The following is a 25096-nucleotide window of genomic DNA, read 5'->3' as shown; positions in this document are numbered from 1 at the left end:
GAGAGATCCATCAGCTGCCTCCTGCACACCCCCCACTGGGGATGTGCCCGCAACCAAGGTACATGCCCTTGACCGGAATCGAACCTGGGACCCCTGAGTCCGCAGGCCGATGCTCTATCCACTGAGCCAAACCGGCTCCGCAGTTAAATCATTTTTAAAACATTGTAAAAGGCAGACGTAAAGTCAGTTTTTATTTTAATCTAAGCAATGTACACGCACGGTTTAAAAAAAGCCGAATTTTAAAAGGACGGCAGCTTCTGCCCCACTCTGCATCCTGCTCCTTCGATGCTGTCTATTATTGAGCACTGCTGTCCAGTGGTGAGCTGGTAGGTTTCTGTGTCTGCACCTCCTTGCTTATACATCCTTACATTACACCTGCAGTTGCCAGTTGCCTTGGTTTTTATTTGCCTGTTTTTTTTAAAAAATATTTTTTATTGGTTTTTTACAGAGAGGAAGGGAGAGAGATAGAGAGTTAGAAACATCGATGAGAGAGAAACATCGATCAGCTGCCTCCTGCACATCTCCCACTGGGGATGTGCCCGCAACCTAGGTACATGCCCTTGACCGGAATCGAACCCGGGACCCCTCAGTCCACAGGCCGACGCTCTATCCACTGAGCCAAACCGGTTTCGGCTATTTGCCTGTTTTTAAAATGCTCTTTTTGCTCTTTTCCCCGCAAATGTTTCAATATTCTTGTCATGTGCCTGTCAGTATTTTCCAAGTACTCAAACTTATTCATAAGAATTTTTTTAAAAAGAAAGAAATGTAGAAAAAAAGGAAAAAGAAAGCATCTAAAAATTTACCATCTTCCCTCCAGCTTTATCTGTGTGAAGTATTTATGTAGTTGTATCATAGTGAATATAGAAATTTTAAAAAATTACTATTATTTCATAAGCAGTTTTTCATGTGCTACTTAGTTATCTTAGATTTTACTTTTTAAATAGTGTGTGATATTCTATGGCATAGTTGATCTGAGTAAACTAAATGTTCACTTGTTTGGGAACATTTAGGTCGTTTTTAGTTCAACTTTTCTATACTTTGCTTTTTTCTTCCTACTCAGATTAAATTCCTAGGGATGGGAGTACCTATGAAAAGAATGTGATTTTTTATGTAGGCTTCAACGTTTGAGTGTTTTGTTTTTTTTAACATTTGAGTTTTTTAGGGTACATTGGGCTAGTCCTCCCCCAAACAAAGTGGGTTTTGTCAGCCTGAAGGGAAAAATATACACAGACTAAATGTTCCCCAATCATCTGTCAGGTGTCAGACTTTCTACCTTCAGAGAATCTAGGATTTAGGAAAGGTGTGACCTGTCTGATGTTGGGATTCAAATCTCAAAGCTCTGTTTATATAGCTTTTGCTTTGGTTTATTTTCTCTCTTTCAGGGGATCCCAGACCCCCGCCGCCTCCCCTTGGTGGCACCCTGGAAGACCTACCCTCTGTTCTTTGGCACAGCCATTTTTGCATTTGAAGGCATCGGGATGGTAAGAGCTGCACTGTGATTCTCTGATGTCCTTGGTGTCCTTGAGGTCTGCTTTAAGGAATGCTGAGGAAATGCTATTGGAAATAATCTTCTGAGACTTAATGGCCAGTTAGTGAGCAGCATTTCAGGGATTCCACTGAAGTTCCTCAGCTCCAACTTATGAAAATAAATTGTATGTAATTTGAGAATGTTTATATTCAAACCAGCTCTTTTGCACACCCACCTTCTGTATGTGCACTAAGCAACAGTGCACTAACAATTAGGAATGTAGGGTCTGGAATGTAGAGTCTTCCTGCCAGAGAGTAGCTGTGTGACCTGGTGCAAGGACTTAATCTATCCGACCTTCATTGTCTGCCTCTGAAAAGTAATTTTAATGATTAGTAATTATTAGGATTAAGTGAGATATATGTAAAGTGCTTCACACAGTCCCTGACATATGATGAGCATTGAATACTTTTTCTTATTAATTATATCGATTTTATTATTAAATCCATAAACATGTCAATACTTTCTCTGCCCTGGATCATGGGTGTGCCATATTTTCTTTGTATGAATGAGTAGCCTTCACTCCTAGCTTAGCTTTCTCTCATTATTGCTGTGATTTCACCAAATTCTTCTCCTGAAGAGAGAAGTCTGCCAGTCAGTTGTACCTAATTTGATTTTGATTTTTCATAATAAAGGTACAGAATTCTCCGAAAAAAATTATTAGCTCTCCTGGCCAAGGGCTTAGGAAATGAGAAGGCACTTGTTCTTTCATAGAATTTATTTTTGTCCCCATTTGATTTCCCAATCATGTTCTATATGCTTCTGGGAAAACCTAGGAGCCTGACAAATTTTTGTCAAAATAGAGAGGAATTGTCCCTGTAGTGTTGATGGACTGTATGAAGGCTCTAACATTATGGGGAGGCTTTCTGCGTGATTGTGTAGAGGTTTTCCTGAGGTTATAAACTTCTCCTGTGTTCCTTCTTGGCACCCAGGAAGAATGTCTCACCTTGATTCACAAACACCAGTGGTTTCCCTGCTGCTGGGGCAGAGACCTGAAGGGCCCCGTATTGCAGCAGTGAGAAAGTGGCCCCAAGTACTCAGGACAGGGAAGAAGAGGTTGAGTAAATGTGGAAGGATGCATGGAGATCCTGGGTTCTCAAGGAGCATTGTACTGAGTTTATCAGTTTTCTTTAACAGTACAGCGCAGAAGTTATTCTTTGCTTCATTTCGTTAGCCAAGACTTAAATATGGAGTCATTCTGTAATCATGATCATCTGTTACTTCAAGATGTTTCTATTTTTACAATAGAGAGAACACTGCTATTTTGACTGTTAGTTTGGATTTGAGGACTGTTGAGCATATCTGGGTAAAGTGCCACTGCTCACTGCTCACTGTGCTCTCTCTCTGCACTGCAGGCCCAGGCCTGGCGGACATGGAGGAGAGGGTTCCCTGCCCTCGGTCTCTTTAGACTCTCCATAGGAGGAAGCTGAAGGAAAGCTTAGAAACTGACTCTTACTGTGTATGGATCAATTGTAGCTTGAGACCCTTGAGCTGGTAGGATGGGGTTGCTGAAAGCCAGTTGGAAATGCAGAGCTGTTGCTCCCCTCAGAGCACCAGGCTTTGGATCGTGGTGTCTGCTGGGGTGTGTCTGGCACAGACCTGCTCTGCCTTCACACAGGCACTGGAGGCAAATCAGTGTAATGACAAGGTCAAAGATAGTTTGTATTCATTCCATTGTGTTGCTTTTCCTTGTCAGTCATGCCAGAAGCAGTTGGTGGCAGATTGTGAAGATTGTCACAGTCATACCTGCTGTCTTCCCTGTTCCTAAGTGAACCAGTCTTCCTAATCTTTCCTTTGCTTTAGCGAAGGTTAAAGAATGTTCTGTGCTGAGAGGGAGGGGACGGCAAGGTTCAATGGTTTGAAATAGGAGTCTAGAAACTGGGTTTTGTTATATATCTCCAAGATCCTGATTATCCAAGATCTATTAAGTCATGCTACCCTCAGCACCTCAGTTTCCTCTAACTTGGAGGTTTAACTTGTCACTGCTGGTGTCTACCCCTTTTGAGGTAAGGAAATCATTTCTGTTGAGTAGAATGGCCATTTTCCCTGACCTGTGTGTTGTATTCTTTAGACAGATTAGCAAAGCTATGATCTCAGGTGAGCTACAGCTGACCTGTGCCACCACCAGCATCTGTTCCAGGTGGGCATGATACACAAGGGTCTGTTAGTTGCCAGGTGGCTGCATTCAAGGGGCAAAGAGAACTCCCAGCCTACAGTGATCTCAGAGCAGGGGGCAGAGTGTTAGCCTGGACCAGGAGTCCTGGGTTCCAGTCTTGCACCCTAACCTCTCAGGACTTCTCTGTTGAGATTATGGGCTCTATGTCTCAAGCTCTGAGAGGAGAGCTTCTGAGGAAACAACTTGCATTTATTTGTTTGTCTAATAAAGGATGGATTTGCTTTTGGGGAGTTCTAAAGATAAAGAAATTACTTTTTCCTGAAAATATTGCATTTTCTTCTTGGCTATTAATATTGCTCTTTGCTGTGTTTTCTCTTCTCTCTCACTACTCTCATAGGTTCTGCCTCTTGAAAACAAAATGAAGGATCCCCGGAAATTTCCAATCATCCTGTATGTGGGAATGGGCATTGTCACTACCCTCTACATCAGCCTGGGATGTCTGGGGTACCTGCAATTTGGAGCTGATATCCAAGGCAGCATAACTCTCAACCTGCCTAACTGCTGGTAAGTGGGTGAGGATAGAAGCCTGGGAACACTGGTATTTTTTTAAATCACTGTAATAGGTCAGAATGTAGATTCTTTCTCCTGCTTATCTCTTAAGTCAACCTACTTCACTTTAATTTTTTTTGGTGTGTGTGTGTGTGAATCCTCACTCGAGATATTTTTTCCATTGCTTTTAGCTAGAGTGGAGGAGGAGACCCATCGCGCGCTGCCTGTGTCTTAATCTTTCTCCATATCAGGGCTCCTCCTTGCTACCTGTGTGAGCTGCCTAACATTCAGTGCAATCATGCATTGGAGAGAACACTCAGTCCAATCATGCCTTGTGGAGAACTCCTCAAAGGCTTCCCCTTGCCTTTCTTAATGCCTCAGGGTCCTTCAGGCTCTGGGCTCACCCCTGTCCAATTCCCATTCAGTCAGGAGGAATTGGTCTAGGAGTTGCTCTTTTTGAGAAACTCTCTGATGGCTCACTGACCACAACTTCAAATCTCAGTGAGATGCCCCTTCTCTCTGCTCCCATAAGTTCCCATTAGGCTTTTTATCCTTTGCGTTGTAATGGTTCGTTTGCCTGTACTGTGACCTCCTTACACGCTAAGCTGTATGAGGGCAGCAACCGTTTATTTCTCCATTTTATCCCAGCACTTGGTATGATCATCACTCAGGGAATGATTTTGAACAAAAAGGAGGAATAAATGCTGAGACCGAAGCATTTTCTAGATGAGATGTTATCATGAAGCAGCCGGGGCATAGAGGACAGAGGTGATCTGCCATGTCCTAGCTCTGTGGCCTTGGACAAATCACAGCTTCTCGCTGCCTCAGTTCCCTCTTTTGGGAATGAGGAATAGTCATTTCTTCCTGCCAGGATTTCCACGAATATAAAATGATATGCATGAGAAAGAGCTTTGTAATAGTATGCTGGTGTCATGGACAAGTAGGATGTTGCCCTAACTTTATTCTTTGTTTGGATGAGTAATTCCTATGGAGGCATATCCTGAATGGATTGGTTGATCAGCTGACTGATATACTATTTCTCTCTTGGAAATCTGAACCTAGAAGGGTCAAGTATCTAGTCCATTCACCTTAAAGCAGTCCAAATAGAGGGGGAGAGAGGGCACATCTGCTTAGTCCCTAGCCTCCGCTGCGCCTTTCCCGTGCAATCACTGACTTGATATGCACATGGAGGCCTCTCACCTTGGACCAAGGCTTGTTGGGGCCCTTCTATGTTTCACTTTCCTTAACTCTTGGTTGCTGTATTATAGGGAAACAGACATATTGAAATGCTTCCTAAAAAGGTAGATGTCACAGGGTGTATCCTAAGCAACAGTTCCGGTTTTTGAAGATTAAAATTTCATTATGGAGAGCAGCTGCAAGCAGACACAGATGCTTGCTGAGTGCCCTGGGGATCAGAATAACCTTTCGAGCTGGCCAATTGATCTGCCTATGTGTTTTTTTAGAGCTCTGATTGGTGAGGCATTGTGCAAGGGCAGCTTGAGAAAATTGATAAAAATGTTTATTCAATAGTGTTGTCTGTGTTTAGCAAAGGATACCCTAGTCAGCATGGGTCTGGGGGCTAAGTTTGTTATGTGGCCAGCCAACTGGTAGACCTGAAATGGGTCACTGTTTTTAGAAACTATCTTTCCCTCTGATGCCTGCTTTTACATTTCCAAATGTCCTTGCCCGATCAAGAATCAGGTGGTAGCTCGGCATAACAAGATAAGTGGATCAGGAGCAGCAGAAGCAGCCCACATTATACATGTGTGTAATCTAAAGCCATAGATGAGCATCTGCCTTCTTTCCTCTGAGATCTTAAACCCAGCTATTCTAATCTTTCTGCCTCAATTCAGGTGCAATTTATTTGGCCTGCAGGTGGGTATCCTGATTCCAGACTTCCCTGAACTCCAGCAAGCTTTGGTGCTGCCCCCGAGTTTAATTATAGAGCCACCAGCTGATTTTTCCAAAGAGTTTTTATCATCTATTCTTAGAGCAAGTAAGACCTTTTGTCAAACTCAGTCTCTCCTGGGGTATTCTGCTTCTAGCATAGAACATGTTCCAGGTATTAAGTTCAACCACAGAGAAATTTAGTACATGTTATATACAATACTAGAGGCCCGGTGCACAAAAATTTGTGCACTCGGGGGGGAGAGGGGGTCCCTCAGCCTATCCTGTGCCCTCTCGCAGTCTGGGACCCCTCAGGAGATAATGACCTGCTGGCTTAGGCCTGCTCCTGGGTGGCAGAGGGCAGGCCCAATCCCTAGGTGCAGCCCCTGGTCGGGCTCAGAGCAGGGCCGATTGGGGAGTTGGGGCGCCACCCCCTGTCATGCACAGAGCAGGGCGGATGGGGAGGTTGTGATGCCACCCCTAGTCACGCTCAGGGTAGGGCCGATTGGGGGGTTGGGGCACCGCCCTCTGTCACACTCAAGGCAGGGTCAATAGGGAAGTTGCGGCGCCACCCCCTGCCACGCACAGAGCAGGGCCGATCAGGGGGTTGGGGCGCTGCCCCCTGCCATGCACAGAGCAGGGCCGATCAGGGGGTTGGGGCGCTGCCCCCTGTCACACAGCAGGGACCATCGGGGCTTGGGGCTCCGTACTCTGTCACACACAGAGCAGGGCCCATCAGGGGTTTGGGGAGCTCCCCCTTGTCATGCACAGAGCAGGGTCAATCAGGGGTTTTGGGAGCTCCCCCCTGTCACACACAGAGCAGGGCTGATCAGGGGGTTGGGGAGCTGCCCCCTGTCACACACAGAGCAGGGCCAATCAGGGGGTTGAGGAGCTCCTCCCTGTCATGCACAAAGTAGGGCCAATAGGGGAGCTGGGGCACCGCCCCCTGTCACATACAGAGCAGGGCCCGTGGGGGGGGGGGGTAGTTGAGGCGCCACACCCTGTCACACTCAGGGTAGGGCCGATGGGGAGGTATGGCTCTACCCCGTCTCACATAGAGCAGGGCCCGTGGGGGGGTTGGGGTGCCACCACTGTCACACACAGAGCCGCAGGGCAATCGGGGTTGGGGCACCGCCCTCTATCACCCACAGAGCCGCAGGGCTGATCAGGGGGTTGGGGCGCTGCCCCCTGTCACACACAGAGCCGCAGGGCAATCAGGGCGTTTGGGCATTGCCCCTTGTCACGCTGATCCCGGTGCCGGGAGGCCTCGAGGCTCCGCTGATCCCGCCCGGCAGGGTCACAGATCCGGGTCCCAGACCGCAGACAGCCTTGCCTGCTGCCGCCTGCCTTCAGTATGCAAATTAGCCGCCATCTTGTTGCTTCAGGGTGGGGGTCCCCACTGGGGTGCCTGGCCAGTCTGGGTGAGGGACTGAGGGCTGTTTTCAGGCTGGCGGGCAACTGAAGCTCCAAACCTCTCCTTTTTTTCTTTTTCCTTTTTTATTCTGGCATTTATTTACCTTCCATGGCTGTCACTGGAGCTGAGAGCCGGCTTTCTCTCTGAGGCTCGGCTGAAAGCAGGTTTCTGGCCTTTGTTTTCTGTATTTGAAACAATGTTGCGACTCCAGCTCTGAGATCCTGGCTGACTGACAGGAGCTTTCTGGAGTTTTGTTTATCTTCTATAAATGTTACTATGTTTCCAACTGAAGCTCAGAGGCCGGCGGGGGAACGTTGGAGTCTGCGGTCACTGAAGGAAGCAAGCCTCCCTGTTCGCATCAGCTGCCTGGCTGCCGGCCGCCATCTTGGCTGACAGTTAATTTGCATATACTCACTGATTAGCCAATGAAAAGGGTAGCGGTCGTACGCTAATTACCATGTTTCTCTTTTATTAGTGTAGATTTCCAAAAAGGGAGGGAGACCAGTGTTTCTCGCTGCTCAACCCATGAGGGTCTTGTTTGACATGGAGTTTTGCTTAGGGACAGAGTGGTCTTCCATTTAATGGTCATGTGAGATCTATAAGTGCTTGTAAGGCTTTTATTCTACTCTGCATAGGCATGGGGTAGACAGAGGTATCTCCCAACGAGTTAATGGTCTTCTTGAGAAGCTGCACACAAAGCAGAGGTAGGAAGATGGCTGCAGTAGGGTGGAAAGATGGATTCTGCTCCTGCCTCTTGATCTTGCTGGTCACCATCTGTTTCTAGGGAACTCTGTATTAAATGGGGAGGATATAAATAAACAGGCTTGTTACATTTATTTGTATTTTTAATTGTTTTTATGTTTGAAAGGATATATGCCCCTGGTAAAGATTCCAAATGTTCAAAGGTATACAGAAAAGGTCAAGTTTCCACTCACCTCCTTTAGTCCCCAGTTCTACAACTTTCCATTTCAGAGGCAACCGTATCAGCCAGTTTCTTGTGTTTCCTTCTGGAGATGTTTCATGTATGTAAGAGTGTCACATATGTGTGTATGTGAGGGGGAATGGTTTTTCTCTTTTTAAAACGAATTGTAGCACACTGTAGACACTGTACTGCTTCATGATTTTTTTCTCTTAATAGTATATCATAAAGCTAATCCCATGTGAGTTCTGCCTCACACTTTTTAACTGCTATATGGGGACACCATGATGTATTTAACCAGTTCTCCACTGATTAACATTTAAACCGTTTTCAGTCTTTTGTACTTAAATAATGCTGCAATGATATATTTTGAATGTCAGTTTTTGTGTATATGTGCAAATATATCTGCCAGATAAATTGCTAGATATGAAATTGCTGGGTCCAAAAAACACATGCATTTGTAGCTTGGATAGATATGGTCAAATCACAATGGGACCAGACCATTTTGCACTATTCCTACTAGTATATGAGTGTGCGGAACGGCTTTTGAATGTATCTGGGCTCTCTCTGCAGGCTGTACCAGTCGGTGAAGCTGCTCTACTCCATTGGCATCTTCTTCACCTATGCCATCCAGTTCTTCGTCCCAGCAGAGATCATCATCCCCTTCTTCGTGTCCCGCGTGCCTGAGCATTGGGAGCTGGCGGTGGACCTGTTGGTGCGCACCATGCTGGTTTGCCTGACATGTGAGTAGAACATGGGAGAATTGCCTTGTTTGTTTTTTCCCAAGGGCACCCAGCCTCCAGGGCTTTCATGAGGGAGAGTTTACATTGTAGTGAAATTGCCAGTATGGGTGAACGGGAGGCTGGGCACGCTCCTGTTTCAGAGTTGAGGTGTGTCCAGATGTTAGGTGAATTAATGACATATGTACTATACAGGACATGGGAATGGGGACTGACATTTATCAATATGGTGTGAAATGCTACAGAGGTGGTCGAAAGTCATAGTAAAGATGTATAATTACTATTCCATATAAAATACAGTAAAAGCCTAAAAGAGAGCCATTTCACCATATTCGTAATGAGTGAGTACAGGTTACTTTGATAGTCGGTACATGTTTACTTGTTTTTTCAAATGATCACTTTTGCAGTGTGACAGTCTGTCCTTAGATTTCCTTTCAGCTGAATGATACTCCTCTAGACATTTTTGGATGTTGGTCTACATAAATGTTCCTTAGAAATTTTTCTGTCGTTTAACCAGGTGTTTGATTGATTACTTTGTGTTTTATTCCTCTTCTCTGGACCACACATCCAGGGGTGTGAATTAAGAGATAAAATTTCATCCTTTTTGCTGTTGGTTGAAACTGATATAAATTTAAAACAAAAATTATTTCTATTTTTTTTCAGATTATGTGAGTTGATACAATAGAGAACCCCAAATGAATTGATCTGTGCCATTTAACTTAAATTACTAGGAGATTTGCAATTGCTTTTCAAATTGAAATTGTTAAATCATATATTTCTCTTTAGGCTATATTGGCTTTTTATTTTATTTTAAAAATTTTTATTCTTTTGGGACAAGATGATTTTCATAATACATTGAGACTTCCCCAGAAATTTTATTATTATTCATTTTGTCTTTAGAATAAATATAGGTCTCTCTGATTTTTTAATTGAACCAGAATTAAATGTTTAGGGATGAAATATGTGGATGTTGTCTGGCTTTCATTCATAGTATGGAAAATCAGAAATTATTTTATTGGTTGCCTGTTAGCAAGAGAAGGGCAGGCAGGAGATTATCCATCCTCTTCAACCACCCAAGCAAAATATTGTGAACAGCCTAGTGCCTATCTCAGAATGGACTCCTCAGGGGGATAGCCTAGTGCCTCTCCAAGAATAGACCTCGTCAAGGGAATAGACAAGTGCCTATCACAGAATGGACCTTGTCAGGGGAACAGATTAGGGAACAAATAAATGCCTATCACAGGATAGGCCCCTTCAAGGGAACAGACTAGTGCAGTGATGGCGAACCTATGACACGCGTGTCAGGTGACACGTGAACTCATTTTTTTGGTTGATTTTTCTTTGTTAAATGGCATTTAAATATATAAAATAAATATAAAAAATATAAGTCTTTGGTTTACTATGGTTGCAAATATCAAAAAATTTCTGTATGTGACATGGCACCAGAGTTAAGTTAGGGTGTTTCAAAATGCTGACACGCCAAGCTCAAAAGGTTCGCCATCACTGGACTAGTGCCTACCTGAGGATAGACCTCTTCAAGAGAATAGCCTAGTGATATTGCAGGATGGACCTCCTCAAGCCACCTGCAGTTCTTTATGTTCTTCAAGGATAGTAGGTAGAAACTTATCATTCTGGATATCTGTGTGGAAAGAACTCACTGGAGTAAGGAAGTAAAGACCTTTCCTTATGCTTTCTGATTTAATCTCGGGCAGCACTCCGGAGGATTTATATCTGGGTGGAGCTGGAAAGGAACTGGGCAGAGAGTGGACACCTTGATTTTTCCAGGCCCAGAGAGCTGATGGCAACCACGAATCTGAATTCTCCTTATAGCCTTTACTTGGTAGACCTTCAGTCTCTCTCTAGTCCAGCTCAATAGAAACAGCACACTCAGCAGCTAATCCAGGGCAGCCCACAGGTCACTGCTGTCCCAGAGCTACTGCAAAGGAAGTAAGGTGATATATTTTGCTTTTTAAGGCAGTAAATTGCCTTAATGTGTGCTGATAGGATTCTTGGACTCTAGATTTTACCCCTGTTTTCTGCCAGCAACTGCAGATGCTTTGATTCAGATATGTATATTTTTTTCTGTGAATGGATTAGCCTTAAGTATCGAGGAGACTGATTCCACATGCAGGCGTTTATAATGTCAACTCTCAGGGCCCCAATTCTTTGATCCAAAGGGCATTGGGAGAAAGGGTGGGGATAATTCACGTGATTTGCTTTGTTTCAAAGTGGTTCCTCTAGGAAAACTAGGTCTGTCTAGGTGAAATGTGCTGTAACTGCATAGATAGTAGCTCTCCCTGACCGAAGAGCTGGGCAGTGATGCTGGGCCTGATTCCTCTCGAGGCCTCATTTCCTTCTCAAGTCTGGCGTTAGCCTTCAGTAGCATATGTCTTGCTTCCTGCCAGATTTCTTTCTGCTGCTCCCTGCAGGAGTCACCAGTCTCTGATTCACAGACCTCATGCTGTCCTTAGATGCCTTTGGTTTTTGTTTCACTTTTCCTGGCTGTCTGTGGGTCTCACCTTTCTTCTATAGCATGGTGCTCAAAGGACTCAAGTTGCTTTTGATCTTTAAGCGCGTTCAGTTGTTTTTTCCCTTCTGTGATCTCTTGTGACTTAGCATTGCATTGTCATCCTATTAAGGGATGAAGCCCCTTCATCTCTGAGCACTCTGGCTTCCCTAGCCTTCCCTGGAGACTCTGAAGTAATTGTGGGATTCAGGAGAGGCCTTTCACTGTAGCACCAATTTAATTGTATTTATGTGAGTTCATTTTGTTTCTGTTTCTTTGTACTTTCAGATGTTTTTGCATAAGGTTGATTGGTATGTGATTTTAGAGCTTTGATGTAACTCATTATTTTCAGTTATACCCATACATTTTAATGGCAACTTTTTTTTTATTTTTATTTTTGATGTTTTCTTGTCTTTCCCCCAATTTTTCCTCTTCTTCCTCAAGGGGAGCAGGGCAATTTGGTCCAGCCTCACATTTTTTATCCAATTGAAATTAAACTTTCTTATCACTCTCCTTTATCCCCCCAAAATTGCTCTACTTTTAAAATATATATATATATATATATATATGTGTGTGTGTGTGTGTGTGTTTATTGATTTCAGAGAGAGGAAGGGGGAGAGAGATAGAAACATCAATGATGTGAGAGAATCATTGATTGGTTTCCTCCTGCACACTCGCCATTGGGACTGAGCCCACAACTTGGGCATGTACCCTGACCGGAATCAAAACACAACCTCTTGGTTCATGCTGAACCAATGAGCAACACCTGCTGGGTGCTCTGTCTACTTTTTGATGTTAACTTTTAGACTTCTGGGAAGGAGGGGCTGGGAAAATATGCATGCCAGAGAATGGTGCTCATTTTGCTATGACTTCAGTATTTACTTCCAGCCCATATGTTTAGAAATGTCAACTCTGCAGGTCACCTTACGTCCAGGACTTGTGTAGAAAGAGAGGCTGGAAGAGGCTGGCGCCATCTGGGGAGCCGAGAGGTGCAGGAAGAATACTTTTTTAGGATTCCATGAGGCACTAACCTGTCCTTCAGTGGTTGGTACTAATTGTCTGTGGCATTTGCCATATGAAACATTTCACTTCAGTTAGCTATGAGAATTTCAGAAACCTATTGTTGAAGTGTAATAACATAAAACCATATCAACTGAGAGGCCTGTTCAGTCTACAGTGCATACTTGTAAAACATTCCAGAAGCCAGACCGTTTAGAGCATAAAGCTTCCAAATCCAGAGTGGCTTTTCAGCAACTTTTGGCCTTTCACACTTCTTGGCCTTGCAGCTGAATGAAGAAGGAAGCAGCATAAATTAGCTGTGGCTGGGCCCCAGCTCCAGGAACCCTCGTTAGGCCTCAACTATAAGATATGAAGGGCATCGATCACTAGGGTTTCTCTCAAGTTTAAAATTTTGTGATTCTGCACAACTACTTTAAGCCTGATTTTAGATTTTGACCAAAATATTGCTTGAAAAAATAAAGTTAATGTAAAGATATTTGGAGAATGTCTATATCTGAGATTATTGAGGAAGAAATTCCCAATATCCTACTGACTAACAGAATAATTTTCTTTTGCATTTTCTGCTTGAATCCTCATGGGTGAATTTAAAAAATAGTTTCAATCATAGTATACACATAACTTTGTTGCATTTTATTGAATATTATATCATAAATATACATATCCTTCATAATATTTTCATGACTGCATGATATTCTATTATATTACTGGATCATATTTACTAAACTACTCCTTTAGGGTTAGACATGTAGGTTGTTTCCCTTGCTTTTGTACTTTTTAAAATTTGTATTTCAACTAAATGAAATTATATATTCTATCTAAGTCTATAATTAATTTAAAGGTAGATTTCTAGATTAAGAGTAACACGGGTGGGCTTTCCCACCTTCAATCATAATAAAATGGCAGAAAGAGCTTCCAGACCCAGGAGCTGTAAGTGTCCAATTGGGATATGATTTTAGATCATATTTCTGTAAGTGTGTGTTTATTCTTTTAAGTTCTTTCTCTTCTCTTGTGCATTAGTCAGCTCTTTCCATTGCTGGCCTAAAACCACAGACTCCAGAATCCCAGTCAGTTCCTTCTCTGAACATGGGTGTTTGCCTCATGTTGCTTTAGCCATTAAAAGATCACATTTGTAGTCTTTTTAACCCAAAGGGAAGATGTTTTGTAATACCATTGGAGCCTCTTGACTTACCACGTGGTCCAGCTGAGTTGTCCTCAGCCTCGCTTTCTATAGCTGCTGCAGAGGCCTATGGACCTGCAGTTGGGAGTGTGCTATCTTCCTCTTTTATGGGGTGTTCTTTTGTGGGAAAGTGCAGAGAGTGGGAGAGGGTGGTTCCAGTTGGCTGTTTCCTGAGATCTCTACCTTCTTGAGTTTCTCTTTCTAGAGAGTTTTAACTCATAAGAACATTTAAAAGTTTTAGTTGCTCCCATATATTTGCTAAGTACCTGATTCCTACCTCTGGAATTAGTTAAAACTAGTTTGCCACATTTTGCATGGTGACAAAACAGATATCCCTGCTGTTGAACCCTTGGGGCTTTTATGCTACTTTGGGTCCTCTTCTTTTTCTCTTCCCCCATATGAGTGGGAGGCTCATTCTTCTTGCCTTCTACCCCCATTATCTTTCTCCAATGCCAGGCTTTATTTAGGGTTGAGTTATGGTATCTGGTTCATCTAGGACAGGAAGAGAGTCTTTTGCAGCCCTGTGGTCCTGGCTTAGAGAGAAAAATTTTGCCTGTTTAAGAAAATTCCTGTTAAGGATATCTGTGTTAAGTATGCTTATCTTATATATCCTTTGCAGTAAAAACAAGAACAAATTTTTAGATTGCTTTTAAAAATGTCATGATGAAGTGTAACATCTCTGTCCAATCTGAGGAAAGATTCTGATCACATAAGCTTCTGTTTCTCTTTCCGCTTAATTCTTATCTCAGAGTGGATGGAGCACATCTGACTTCACTTCACACTCATATCATGAATGTCCATCTGTCCTTCAGGTTAATGTGAGTGATGGAGAGGCAATGACAGACTCGGAGCTGGGAAAGGGCCAGGCAGGTCATCTGTCTTGTCTGCTCCTGGGACTCACTGTCCCTGATAAAAGCCTCCCTTCTCTTAAGCAAGCTGGAGCAGCCATGGAAACAGGAACTGGCACCAGAGGAATAACACACTCCCTTTAGTGGTACAAAACCAGGGCTAGAAGCTGTTTTGGCATAACCGTGTGTTCGAGGAGAGGCGTCCCATCCCTCATCTGCTGTGCCGCTCTTGAGCAGCACACAGTGCTTCTCAGTTGACAGTGAGTTGAGGTACATCTCCCAGAACACATTCCCAAGTTACTGAAACTGCATTGAACAGTTCCTTAAAATTCAGAGTTGTTTGAGACTTCAGCAGTCATTCAGTATTCCTACAGTCACCTATTCATGGGTAAACTGAGTCTTAGAATGGTGAGCCGATTTACCCTGGATCACAGTATGCTGTTAAGCAGGGACTGGTAATTATATTAGGTACCATTTATGCAGCATTCATTATGTGCTTAGTCCTCTAAAATCTTTACATTTGACCATCCCTATTTAGCAGTAGGGGAAATGAGTCTTAAGGAGGTTAAGTAACTGGTTTGTGGTAGACCTGAGATTGGAGCCTAGGTTCTCAGTCCAGAGCCTGAACTCTCAACCACATACCTGTATGCGCCGATGGAGACCCAGATGCCAGAGAGGGCAAGTGTCTTATTCTATGGCACACAGCAGATCAACTCTTACTGAGCATTAGCTTATCCATGATGAGAAAGCCATTTTGTCAACAGCCTAAAGACATTTTCCCTCCAAATTTAACCCTGAAGATATGAGGAATATCACCAACTCTGTTTATTTAAAAACTAGGGGCCCGGTGCACGAAATTCGTGCACTGGGTGGTGGGGGAGTGTCCCTCAGCCCAGCCTGCCCCCTCTCACATACTGGGAGCCCTCAGGCGTTGACCCCCATCACCCTCCAATCGCAGGATTGGCCCCTTGCCCAGGCCTGATGCCTCTGCCAGAGGTGTCAGGCCTGGGCAGGGGACCCTCATTTTCCCCCGATCACTGGTTCTGCCCCCCGCCCAGGCCTGATGCCTCTGGCCCAGGCGTCAGGCCTGGGCAGGGGACCCCCAGACCCCTCTGATTGCTGGCTCCGCCCCTGGCCCAGGCCTGATGCCTCTGGCCCAGGATTCAGGCCTGGGCAGGGGACCCCCCTCTCCCCCTGATCACCGGCTCCACCCTAGCCCAGGCCTGATGCCTCGGCCAGAGGCGTCGACCCCCATCACTCTCCAATCGCCTGATCGACCCCTTGCCCAGGCCTGACGCCTCTGCCAGAGGCGTCAGGCTTGGACAGGGGACCCCCATCTCCCCCTGATCACTGGCTCTGACCCCCGCCCAGGCCTGATGCCTCTGGCCCAGGAATCATGCCTGGGCAGGGGACCCCCATCTCTCTCTGATCGCTTGCTCCACCCCCCGCCCAAGCCTGACGCCTCTGACCCAGGCTTCAGGCCTGGGCAGGGGACCCCCAGCTCCCCACGATCTCCCGCTCTGCCCCTGCCCAGGCCCAATGCCTCTGGCCAAGGCCTTTGCCCTGCCCCCGGCTCTTATCTCCCCCCTGGGTTTTTGATCACCGTCAGTGGCAGGGGGCTTCTTCCGTCCTTTCCCTTTAACCTCCCAGCATTGTGCCTACATATGCAAATTAGCCACCATCTTTGTTGGCGGTTAACCGCCATCTTGGCTGGCAGTTAATTTGCATATCGCCCTGATTAGCCAATGGGAAGGGTAGCGGTCGTACGCTAATTACCATGTTTCTCTTTTATTACATAGGATAGCTAAGGGCCAAAACAGACTATTGTTAAAAGCCTACATTTTTGGTAGACTTTCTGAAGGCTTCAGAACAGTGAAGGTATGGATGGATAATTGCTGGAAGAAGGAAAGAGAACAGGATTGTCCCAAGGCTGTGAAACCATGGAGGGCCAGATCTGAGACTCAGAACCCCTGCACTATTCTTGTTATCAGGCCCCAAGACCCTTTACAAAGCAGAGAGGTCAGGGCTGACTATGTGCTAGATTCTCTGCCAAACCATTGTGGTGCCTCCCTGGCAAAGCTAACTCAACATCTGACTCCCCCAGTTCTTCCCAGACAGGAGCTTTCTGCTGATCAGCCAGGTCCCCTGTTCTCCATCCTTCTGTGGGTCTGTATGTTAGTCTGTATTTTCTTACTCTTAAGGTCTATGATGTGACTGTACCAGGACCTTGAGGTCCAGGATTTAGTTCCAGCTCTGTCACTTTATATCATGTGACTTCTCTGGGCCTCTCTTTCCATGGGAACAGTAATCATACCCATGGAGCCGAGGCAAATTCAGCTTAATGAGTAGATGCTTTGCTGTGCTGTCTGCTAGACACTACAGTAGACCAGTGATTTTCAATCTATGTGTCATAAGAACTTTTAAAACATACAATAGCTGACTATTTAGTCAGGGTCACTGACCTCTTTTTCCTTAGATCGTCAAATAAAAAAATGACAACAGCTCTAGCCAGTGTTTCCAGCATCTGCCCACAGACTGAAGGGTCCCATGTTCGATTCGGGTCAAGGGCACATACCTTGGTTGTAGGCTCGATCCCCTGCATGTGGGAGGCAACCAATCGATATGTCTCTCACATTGATGTGTTCCCCCCGCCCCCGACCCCAGCTTCCACTTTCTCTAAAAAAACACTAGAAAAAATATCTTTGGGTGAGGATTAATAGAAAAAAATGAGGAGAGCCAACACAACAATAGCTGTCCAGTGTGAATAAATTAAAACCATACCTATTTTTTTGTCAGAGTGACAAAAAGTATATTTTTTGGTGTACTGCAGAATTTTAGTTAGTTTATGAGTACCATAAGATGAAAAAGGTTGAAAATCACTGCACTAGACATTCGGCTGTGTTGGAAGTATTCCGGTCTGTGCTGTTCAGGACAGTAGTCACTAGGCACAGGTGGCTGGTAAGCCCTTGAAATGTGGCCAGTGTGAATGAGGAACTGAATTCATTTAAATTTAAATAGTTGGCGACTACATATGGGACCCCACAGCTGCAGAGTACATGTGAGACAGGAGATGTGAATCTGCCTCTCCCCTGATAAATCTCAGTTCCTACGGGCCTCTCCTCTTACTGCAGGGAATGGTATTCCAGTTTAAAAGTAAGTGTTTCTCACAAAACCTGGCCAGTAAATAAAACCCAGGACTTTCATCTGATGCTCAGCCAAAGAGGCAGCGATGGATTGATTGATTTAGACAGTCCATCTGAAGGGTAAAATTGGCTGCATTGAACTGAGATGTTCTGACAATCTCACCTGTGTGACACCTCTCTTAGGGCAATTTGACTACATTGTTGCTTTATGAAGTTAGAACTAAACCCCCCATGGCAAAGGTACCTCTCAGGGCTCAGGGAGATAATAGATATGCCCTCGATCGCTGTCAGTTGGAGGCCAGCAACGGGGAAGACAATCCATGAAAATACATTTGATTACTAATGAGTTAAAGATACATTTTTCATAAGCAGCAAAATATAAGCTAATGATAATATTAACTGTATTGCATGCCTGTTGTACAACAGGCCTTTTGTTAGGTGTGTGTGTAATCAACCTCCTTGGTCATCATGACATCTTTGTGACTTAGGAGCTATTAGTATCTTCATTTTTCCCACAAGAAAACTGGAGAATAGAAAGGAGCCATAACTTCCCCAGTGTCACTCAGTAGAGCCAGGGTTCACACACAAGAGCCTAATTCCAGAGCCCATAATCCTCTGCAGCGGTTCTCAACCTGTGGGTCGTGACCCCTTTGGCGGTCGAACGACCCTTTCACAGGGGTCGCCTAAGACCATCCTGCATATCAGATAATTTACATGACGATTCATAACAGTAGCAACATTACAGTTATGAAGTAGCAACGAAAATAATTTTATGGTTGGGTCACAACATGAGGAATTGTATTTAAAGGGCCAGAAGGTTGAGAACCACTGCATAGCCTCGTGAAACATTGGCCTTCCCCTCCAATGGAAAGCTGAGTTAGATGGGAATAGTGGGGTCCCTGGGCACTGGGTCAGTGAAGCCTCCTCCCCTTGGTTTTAAACAGCACTGTCTGACCAGCTTAGCAGTGGTCCAGTCATTGGTATGGTAGTGAACCTGATGGCATTTCCTAATGCAGCCCCCATTCATCCTTGTCAGTTCCACCTTCCTCACATACACGTGGGCCTAAGTTTCAGGTGTGGGAGCCCATTACTAGCTTGTCCTGGCACAGGGACCTGGTCATTGTGTATGCAGTCAGCCTGCACACAGAACTACAGTGGAACCTCGGTTCTCAAGCTTCATTCGTTGTGGAAGGCTGTTTGAGAAGTTATTTGTTTGAAAACGGAATTATTTTTCCCCCATTAGAAATAATATAAATTAAATTAATCTGTTCCAGACTCACAAATGATTTCCTGTTTTAACCTTTCTTATATACAGTATATGTCTAATAAACACTTCTTTTCTTAAATGTATCAAACAACCCCCTTCTAGCCTTAAACAAATCACTTTCAGCACTCATTTCAGGGGTGTCTTTCAGGAGGTCAGTATGCAACATTTTTGCTTTTTCACATATCATTCCCTCCAAAATGCTATCACCAGCTAACTGCTTTACTTCTATTCAAATCAACAATTTTTCTACCTCTTTAGTTGCCTGTGATTGTTGTTTGTGAGCACTTTCACACCCTTAGCAACATGCTTTTAGCAACCTCACCAGTGCCTTTGCATAGCCATCTGGGTGCATTCCCTGCACCTACCCATCCCTGTGTGCCTGAGAGATGCTTTTTGTTATGTTTAGGTATCAGCGTGAAAGGGCAGAGAGGGAGAGGAGGAGCGGGGTTGGGGGGGGGGGAGGTGGAGATAGATCAATATGAGAGAGACATCGATTGGCTGCCTTCCCCATCACCCCAACTGGAGCCCTTGACGGGAATTAAAACCATGATCCTTCTGTTATGGGCCAACACTCTAACCACTGACCAAGACTGGCCAGGGCTGGAGACACTTTTTTTCATGAACAATTTGGTCAAGAACCAAATAGTTTGAGATCGGAGATGTTTGAGAACTGAGGCTTGACTGTACTTCTACTTTCCATGTGTGGACATGCTCTGTGAAATGGGGTTTATCATGGTATCATTCCAGAAGAAGGAGGGTGTTTCCCTATTTTGTTTCTTGTCAATCAAGTAGAGATGTTTGTGTTGAGGTATCCTCAGTGGTAAGTGAGGGAGCAGTCACTCAGATATGGTCCACTTCCTTTTTGCTCTGCACTGCCTCTTCCTTGGTAGGACCAGATTGCCCTGGAAAGTCATTTGATGGAAGTGATGCACGGTGATAGGAAAGCTGAAAGCCGGGTGACTAGAGCCAGGAGATATGGGTTCCAGTCCCAGTTTTGCTGATCTTGCATTGAGACCCAGGTTACTTCACCTCTCTGGGCATTTATTTCTCATCTGTGGATTAAGAGATTGGGCTGGATAATGTCTAAGTTTCCCTAAGTTCTCCATTTTATGAGAAGGACACTTGCTAAAAATAGCAGAATAGTGAGGTCTTTTCCAGCTCTGGGCCGTCTTGAATATCCCTGTCCTCTCTCCCACAGGCATCTTGGCCATCCTCATCCCCCGCCTGGACCTGGTCATCTCCCTAGTGGGCTCCGTGAGCAGCAGTGCCCTGGCCCTCATCATCCCGCCCCTCCTGGAGATCACCACCTACTACTCAGAGGGCCTGAGCCCCCTCACCATCGCCAAGGACGCCCTGATCAGCATCCTGGGCTTCGTGGGCTTTGTGGTGGGGACGTATGAGGCTCTCTACGAGCTGATCCAGCCAAGCCCTGCTCCCAGTTTTATCAACTCCACCAGTGCCTTTGCATAGCCTTCTGGGTGCATTTCCTGCAGCTGCCCACCCCACCTCTGTGTGTTCCCTAGCACCTGGCTCCAGAGCCTCAGGGAGGGTCCAGGCTCTGGGGAAAATCAAGGTTGCTGTTCAGAAACCCTGCTACCTGGCACCGAGGTGCTCTGGGCCAGACCTGAGGGCAAGGTGGAGAGTGGGTAGCAGATATGCAGGAGGTACCTTTAGTGGCAGTGCCATCATTGTTCATTTGTACTTATTTTAACCCAGAACTTTACAGCTGTTTTCCCTCATCATGCCTCCTCCCTTACTTGCACTCTCCTCTGACCCACCTCCCCCAAATTATTCTTGTTGCACAGCTCACTTTATTTAAAAATTTTAGCGTCTCCTTTCCTGGTCCAGGCCCAGATGAAATAAGTGAGAACTCCCCCTCTTTAGAAAGCCGGGCCTATCTCTTTCTCATCTCTCTCCCCAATATTTTACCTCAGTATTCACCTACCTATTCAAGTCTCCTGCAGGTGTCTGGATGTCCCTAGTAGTTTAAAACCAGCCCCCAAAGCTGGAGTTTTTAATTTTTACTCTCTCTGGCTTGCTATGACTGGCAACACCTCCTCTCTGATTCCTTGTGTGGGTCACAATACTATGTTCTTAGTTGCTTTAGCTCCCGAAAAATATCAAGTGCTGCCTCAATGGAAGATATTTATATTTTATTTAAAATTAGCTTTTTTTTCTTAGACTCTATATCGGGGGTTATTGTGACTCGTTCCTTCCTCAGTACACTGGTACTGAGCTTCTCCTGCTGAAAAGAAACTTGCTGCAGGAAATGTCTGCTTAGGTCCTCAGCACACGTGGCTGAGCACTCCAAAGGTTTTAATCAGGATCATCTGAATGTGAACCTCTGTGGGAGGCATGGACTTTGCCTCCCATCGGCCAGCCTGATTTCATACTGAGAAGACATGAAGGACTCGGGAAATATTTGCCAATGCACGAGGCCGAGGTTAAGGACGGCCAAGTGGGGTATGTTTCTGCCCACGGAGGCTTATAAAATGGTTGCTTTGTGCATTCAGGCCTGTTTTTGAGCCTCAGCTCCTGACATGCAAACAGCATGGCAGCATTCAGCTGCTGTTGTGCTGGGAAGACACCCACACTATTGCCATGGATGAGACGATGAGGTCATTGTGCACAGAGAGTGTGAAATTAAGTTCAGAGAATTGACAGGAGCTGGTCTGACACTAAGTGTGGTGCTTGGTTGTTTACAATCAGCGGGGGATAGGGCAGACGCTGTCCTGTCCTGGCTGCCTTTTTGACCTGGACTCTAAAGGAACCACTTGCTTGGGATTTTGGTCTCCTGTGTTCTAAACACTAATTGTGACTCCTGTCCCTCCCCCTGAGTATCAGAAATGCCCTTAGGGTTGGCACACCTCAAGGTCAGCCTTCAGATTTGGGAACAAACTGCAGAGAAGGCCTGGCTTTTGGCTGCCCCTTCTTCCCTCTTGGTGTGAGAAGTCTCTCAGGAGGCATTGGTCATTAACGCCACTTCTTGAGCTGTGTCTATGTATGTGTGTGTTCATGAATATGTGGTAGGATCCTGCTGTCCACTCCTGTCACCAGGCTTTTGCTTCCTTACCTGGAGCTACCGTTCACCCTGAAAGTTGGGAGAGCAGCACAATTTTATCAGGGTTCTTGTTTTTGTGTTTAACCAAAGCTCGTAAGGGCTATGACCCACCTTCACAGCCCCAGTTTTTTCTTTCTTTTCTCTTCCAAAGCCAAACTCTCTCATTGCAGTGACTCCTGTGCTACCTAACTTAGGAAGATGAGATCAGTGGTGTCTTGGTCTCCCTTAGGGTAATGACACTTTTCATCCACTGTTCCTGCTCTTTGGTGATCACTAACAGGTGCTCATGACCAAGATTCTAGCTGGAGGTGGCAGTGGCCCTGCCCTCTGAAGCTTCAGGCTTAGAGGTTATCAAAGTGGGTTCAGGAATCGCCATATCCTGTTTGCAAGCCTGGGCTCCAGTAGTCTCCTCACCGTGGGCCTGAGAGCTGTTTTCAGTGAGAAGGTGCGTGCCAGGAGAGGGTCAGACGTGTGTCCTGCCTGCAGCTGCTGTGGTGGAGGCTTCTGTGCATGCAGGGAGCTGCGGGAAGCAGCCCTGTCCAGGTGGACAGTGACACTGGGACTGTGATGCTGGGACACGAGGGCTGTATAGCACAATACTGAGGTCCCCTGGTCCCTGGTCTTAGCACAATGCAGGCTATTGCCTCAGGGTCTCTGACCTAGAGAACGTGGTGTATAGGAGAGGCTGCTCCAGCTTTGGGGCTTCTGGAAGCTTTGTGGCATGACCTTCACCCTGTTTGATCCCTTTCTTGGGATCTCTTTCTTGGCTCCTGCTTTGACAGCCTGGTCGAATGGCTGCTTCAGAAGACCAGGCAAGGCGAACCCGTCAGTGGGCCTTTCTGGTTGTGTACTTGCACTGCAATTAGGTGTTGAGTAAAAGGGTCAGCCAGAGGATGGCAGGGGGAGGGACCCCTCCTCATCTTCTGGAACCCGCCCTCTGGGCCAGCTGAGGGAAGCTTCCTCTTCTGCTGCCTGTGGGCCTCCTGTAGGCAGGCCCTTGGCTTCCTCTCACCGCTCCTTAGGAACAGCTGCCCAGCCTCTTCCCGTGCCTTGCTGATAAAAAGCTCCAGCATAAGTAGCAGTCTGATCAGGAGCAGCAGAGCTAAGGCTTCTGGAGTGTGAGGCCGCATCTGCCAAACCAAAGGTGAATCCTGGATTTTCTGGCCCAATACTGTTAGGCTCTGTGCCCCTCCCCCAATGCAGTCCCAGATTTTTATTAGCTCGGAGGTAGCTGCTCAGAGCCCCTTGTTCTGTCCTGCAAACGCCACTATTGGGAGCACGTTTCCAGCTCCCTGTCGACAGTGTACCTCCCCTTAAATGTAGGTGCTTGCTGGGAAGCGCATGACCTGGCATCTTCTATTCAATTTGCCTAGAGTTGTCATTATTCACAAGTAGCATTACTTATAGTGTGCTGCTGTCCGGCTACTAGGAGCCCTTCCTTCATCTGCACAAACCCTGGCCAGATATCTGTGAATGTATGGCAGGTCATAGCTGAGAATCTGCAGCTTATGCCCGCCCTCCTTCTCTGTCACTCACCTCCCCAGCCACCTTCACTGGCTGATGCTCACTATTCACTCTCTACCTTCACGAAAGGTAAAATTTGTAATGTTAGCAGTTGTCTTAAAGTGATGATCCCACCAAACAGAAATGTTAGGAAAATCTTCCCCCTACTCCCATATTCCTGTCTTGCCATTTTCTCCCAAAATTGTAGACTATCACTTCTGTCTAACACTACATGTTCGCCTCATGTTTTTTTGGAAGTGCAAAATCTCAATGTCTGTTTACAGCTCTCTCAGTTCACCATCCACAGCAAGGGGGTTTGTATCGGTGGGTTTTATTTCATAGCTAATCAGCGGGCCCCAGCATTGGCCCTGGTCAGAACGTGAAGCTGGTTCCTCACAATGGAGACACAAAGTATAAGAGGCGCGACTTGGTGATTAGGCTGCCTTTGAATTAAAATTTCCAAAGTACATTACAAATCTCCAAGACTGTTAGGGGAAGAGGAGACGGTGTGGTTTGTCTTTGAAATCATGGTCGATACTTTGAGGCAATTGGCCTTGCTGGCTGCAAGGCCTTTTGCTCTGACAGCATCAGTTTGTTGCATTTCTTCCCTGTTCTTTGTACCACTGAGTCATTCCCTGGCCAGGGGACATAAATGGTGCTGATACAATGTTATCAGAGTGTGTGTGTAGGGTGGGGGTGGGGGTGGAGGAATAAGGGTGGAGGGTGCCTGTGTTCTTTTATTTAAATCAAGGTGATACTGGGGAAGCTATTTTATTTTAGTAAATGACAAAATTATGTGACTGTTGTAAAACGTGTCAGTGGATGTGTGAATAAGAGGAGTATGAAAAACTACTGTCCAGCAGATCTTGATAACCACACAGTACTGTCTATGTTGTGTGTCTACATGAATGTGTGTTCCCACATGGTATGTATAGAGATGAGGATCATGCAGGAGCTAATAGAAGATCTTGTTTGGGGTTCTGCATACGGATCATGTGTTAAACTTTTCCTGTTCAATAAATGAATTTTATTTTTTATTTTTGAAGGTTGTAGTCTGTGTCTTTGTTTTCACTTTTAAAAAAAGTCACTCAGATCCCCTTGATCCTAGGTCAAAATGTTTCTGGTGAATTTCATGGAGCTCATCTGGGGAGTAGTATGAACAATCGAACCATCTATGGAATTGAGAGTTCCCCAAAAAGGGAAGGGGCCAGGTAGTGATTTTCCTGTTAGACAGTCCTGCCCTTCCTGTCTGCTCCTGCTTCTCCCAAAAACTTGAGTAGGAATTCTCAACCCTCCTGTGCATATCAGAGGATCACACAAACCAGGGTGATGGTTAGTTGTATGCATCAGTGTGGCTAGGCTATAGCGTTCAATAATCCCAGTTATTCATTCAAACACTAACCTAGGTGTTTTTGTGAAGA

General features: G+C 45.5%; 1 protein-coding gene across 3 annotated transcripts in view; it reads left to right on the top strand.

Moving 5' to 3' along the window:
- Positions 1-25096, top strand: part of SLC36A1 (solute carrier family 36 member 1) — a 57693-nt gene that overhangs the window by 20294 nt on the left and 12303 nt on the right. The window contains exons 8-11 of one of the 3 annotated variants that reach the window (XM_070414563.1): positions 1383-1481; positions 4039-4205; positions 8984-9153; positions 20310-24720. In XM_070414563.1, the coding sequence (XP_070270664.1) occupies positions 1383-1481; positions 4039-4205; positions 8984-9153; positions 20310-20581 (708 nt within the window). In that variant the 3' untranslated portion in view covers positions 20582-24720. Of the gene's footprint in view, positions 1-1382; positions 1482-4038; positions 4206-8983; positions 9154-9813; positions 9880-20309; positions 24721-25096 lie in introns of those variants that run through there. The other 2 variants (XM_070414564.1, XM_070414565.1) reach the window with 2 other exon arrangements.

Source organism: Myotis yumanensis, unplaced genomic scaffold (assembly GCF_028538775.1).
Source record: "Myotis yumanensis isolate MYYU_CA2020_CCGP unplaced genomic scaffold, mMyoYum1.0.hap1 SCAF_5, whole genome shotgun sequence".
Classification (NCBI taxonomy): Eukaryota; Metazoa; Chordata; class Mammalia; order Chiroptera; family Vespertilionidae; genus Myotis; species Myotis yumanensis.
Note: the sequence above shows the minus strand (reverse complement) of the source record. Positions and strands in the feature narration are given on the sequence as shown.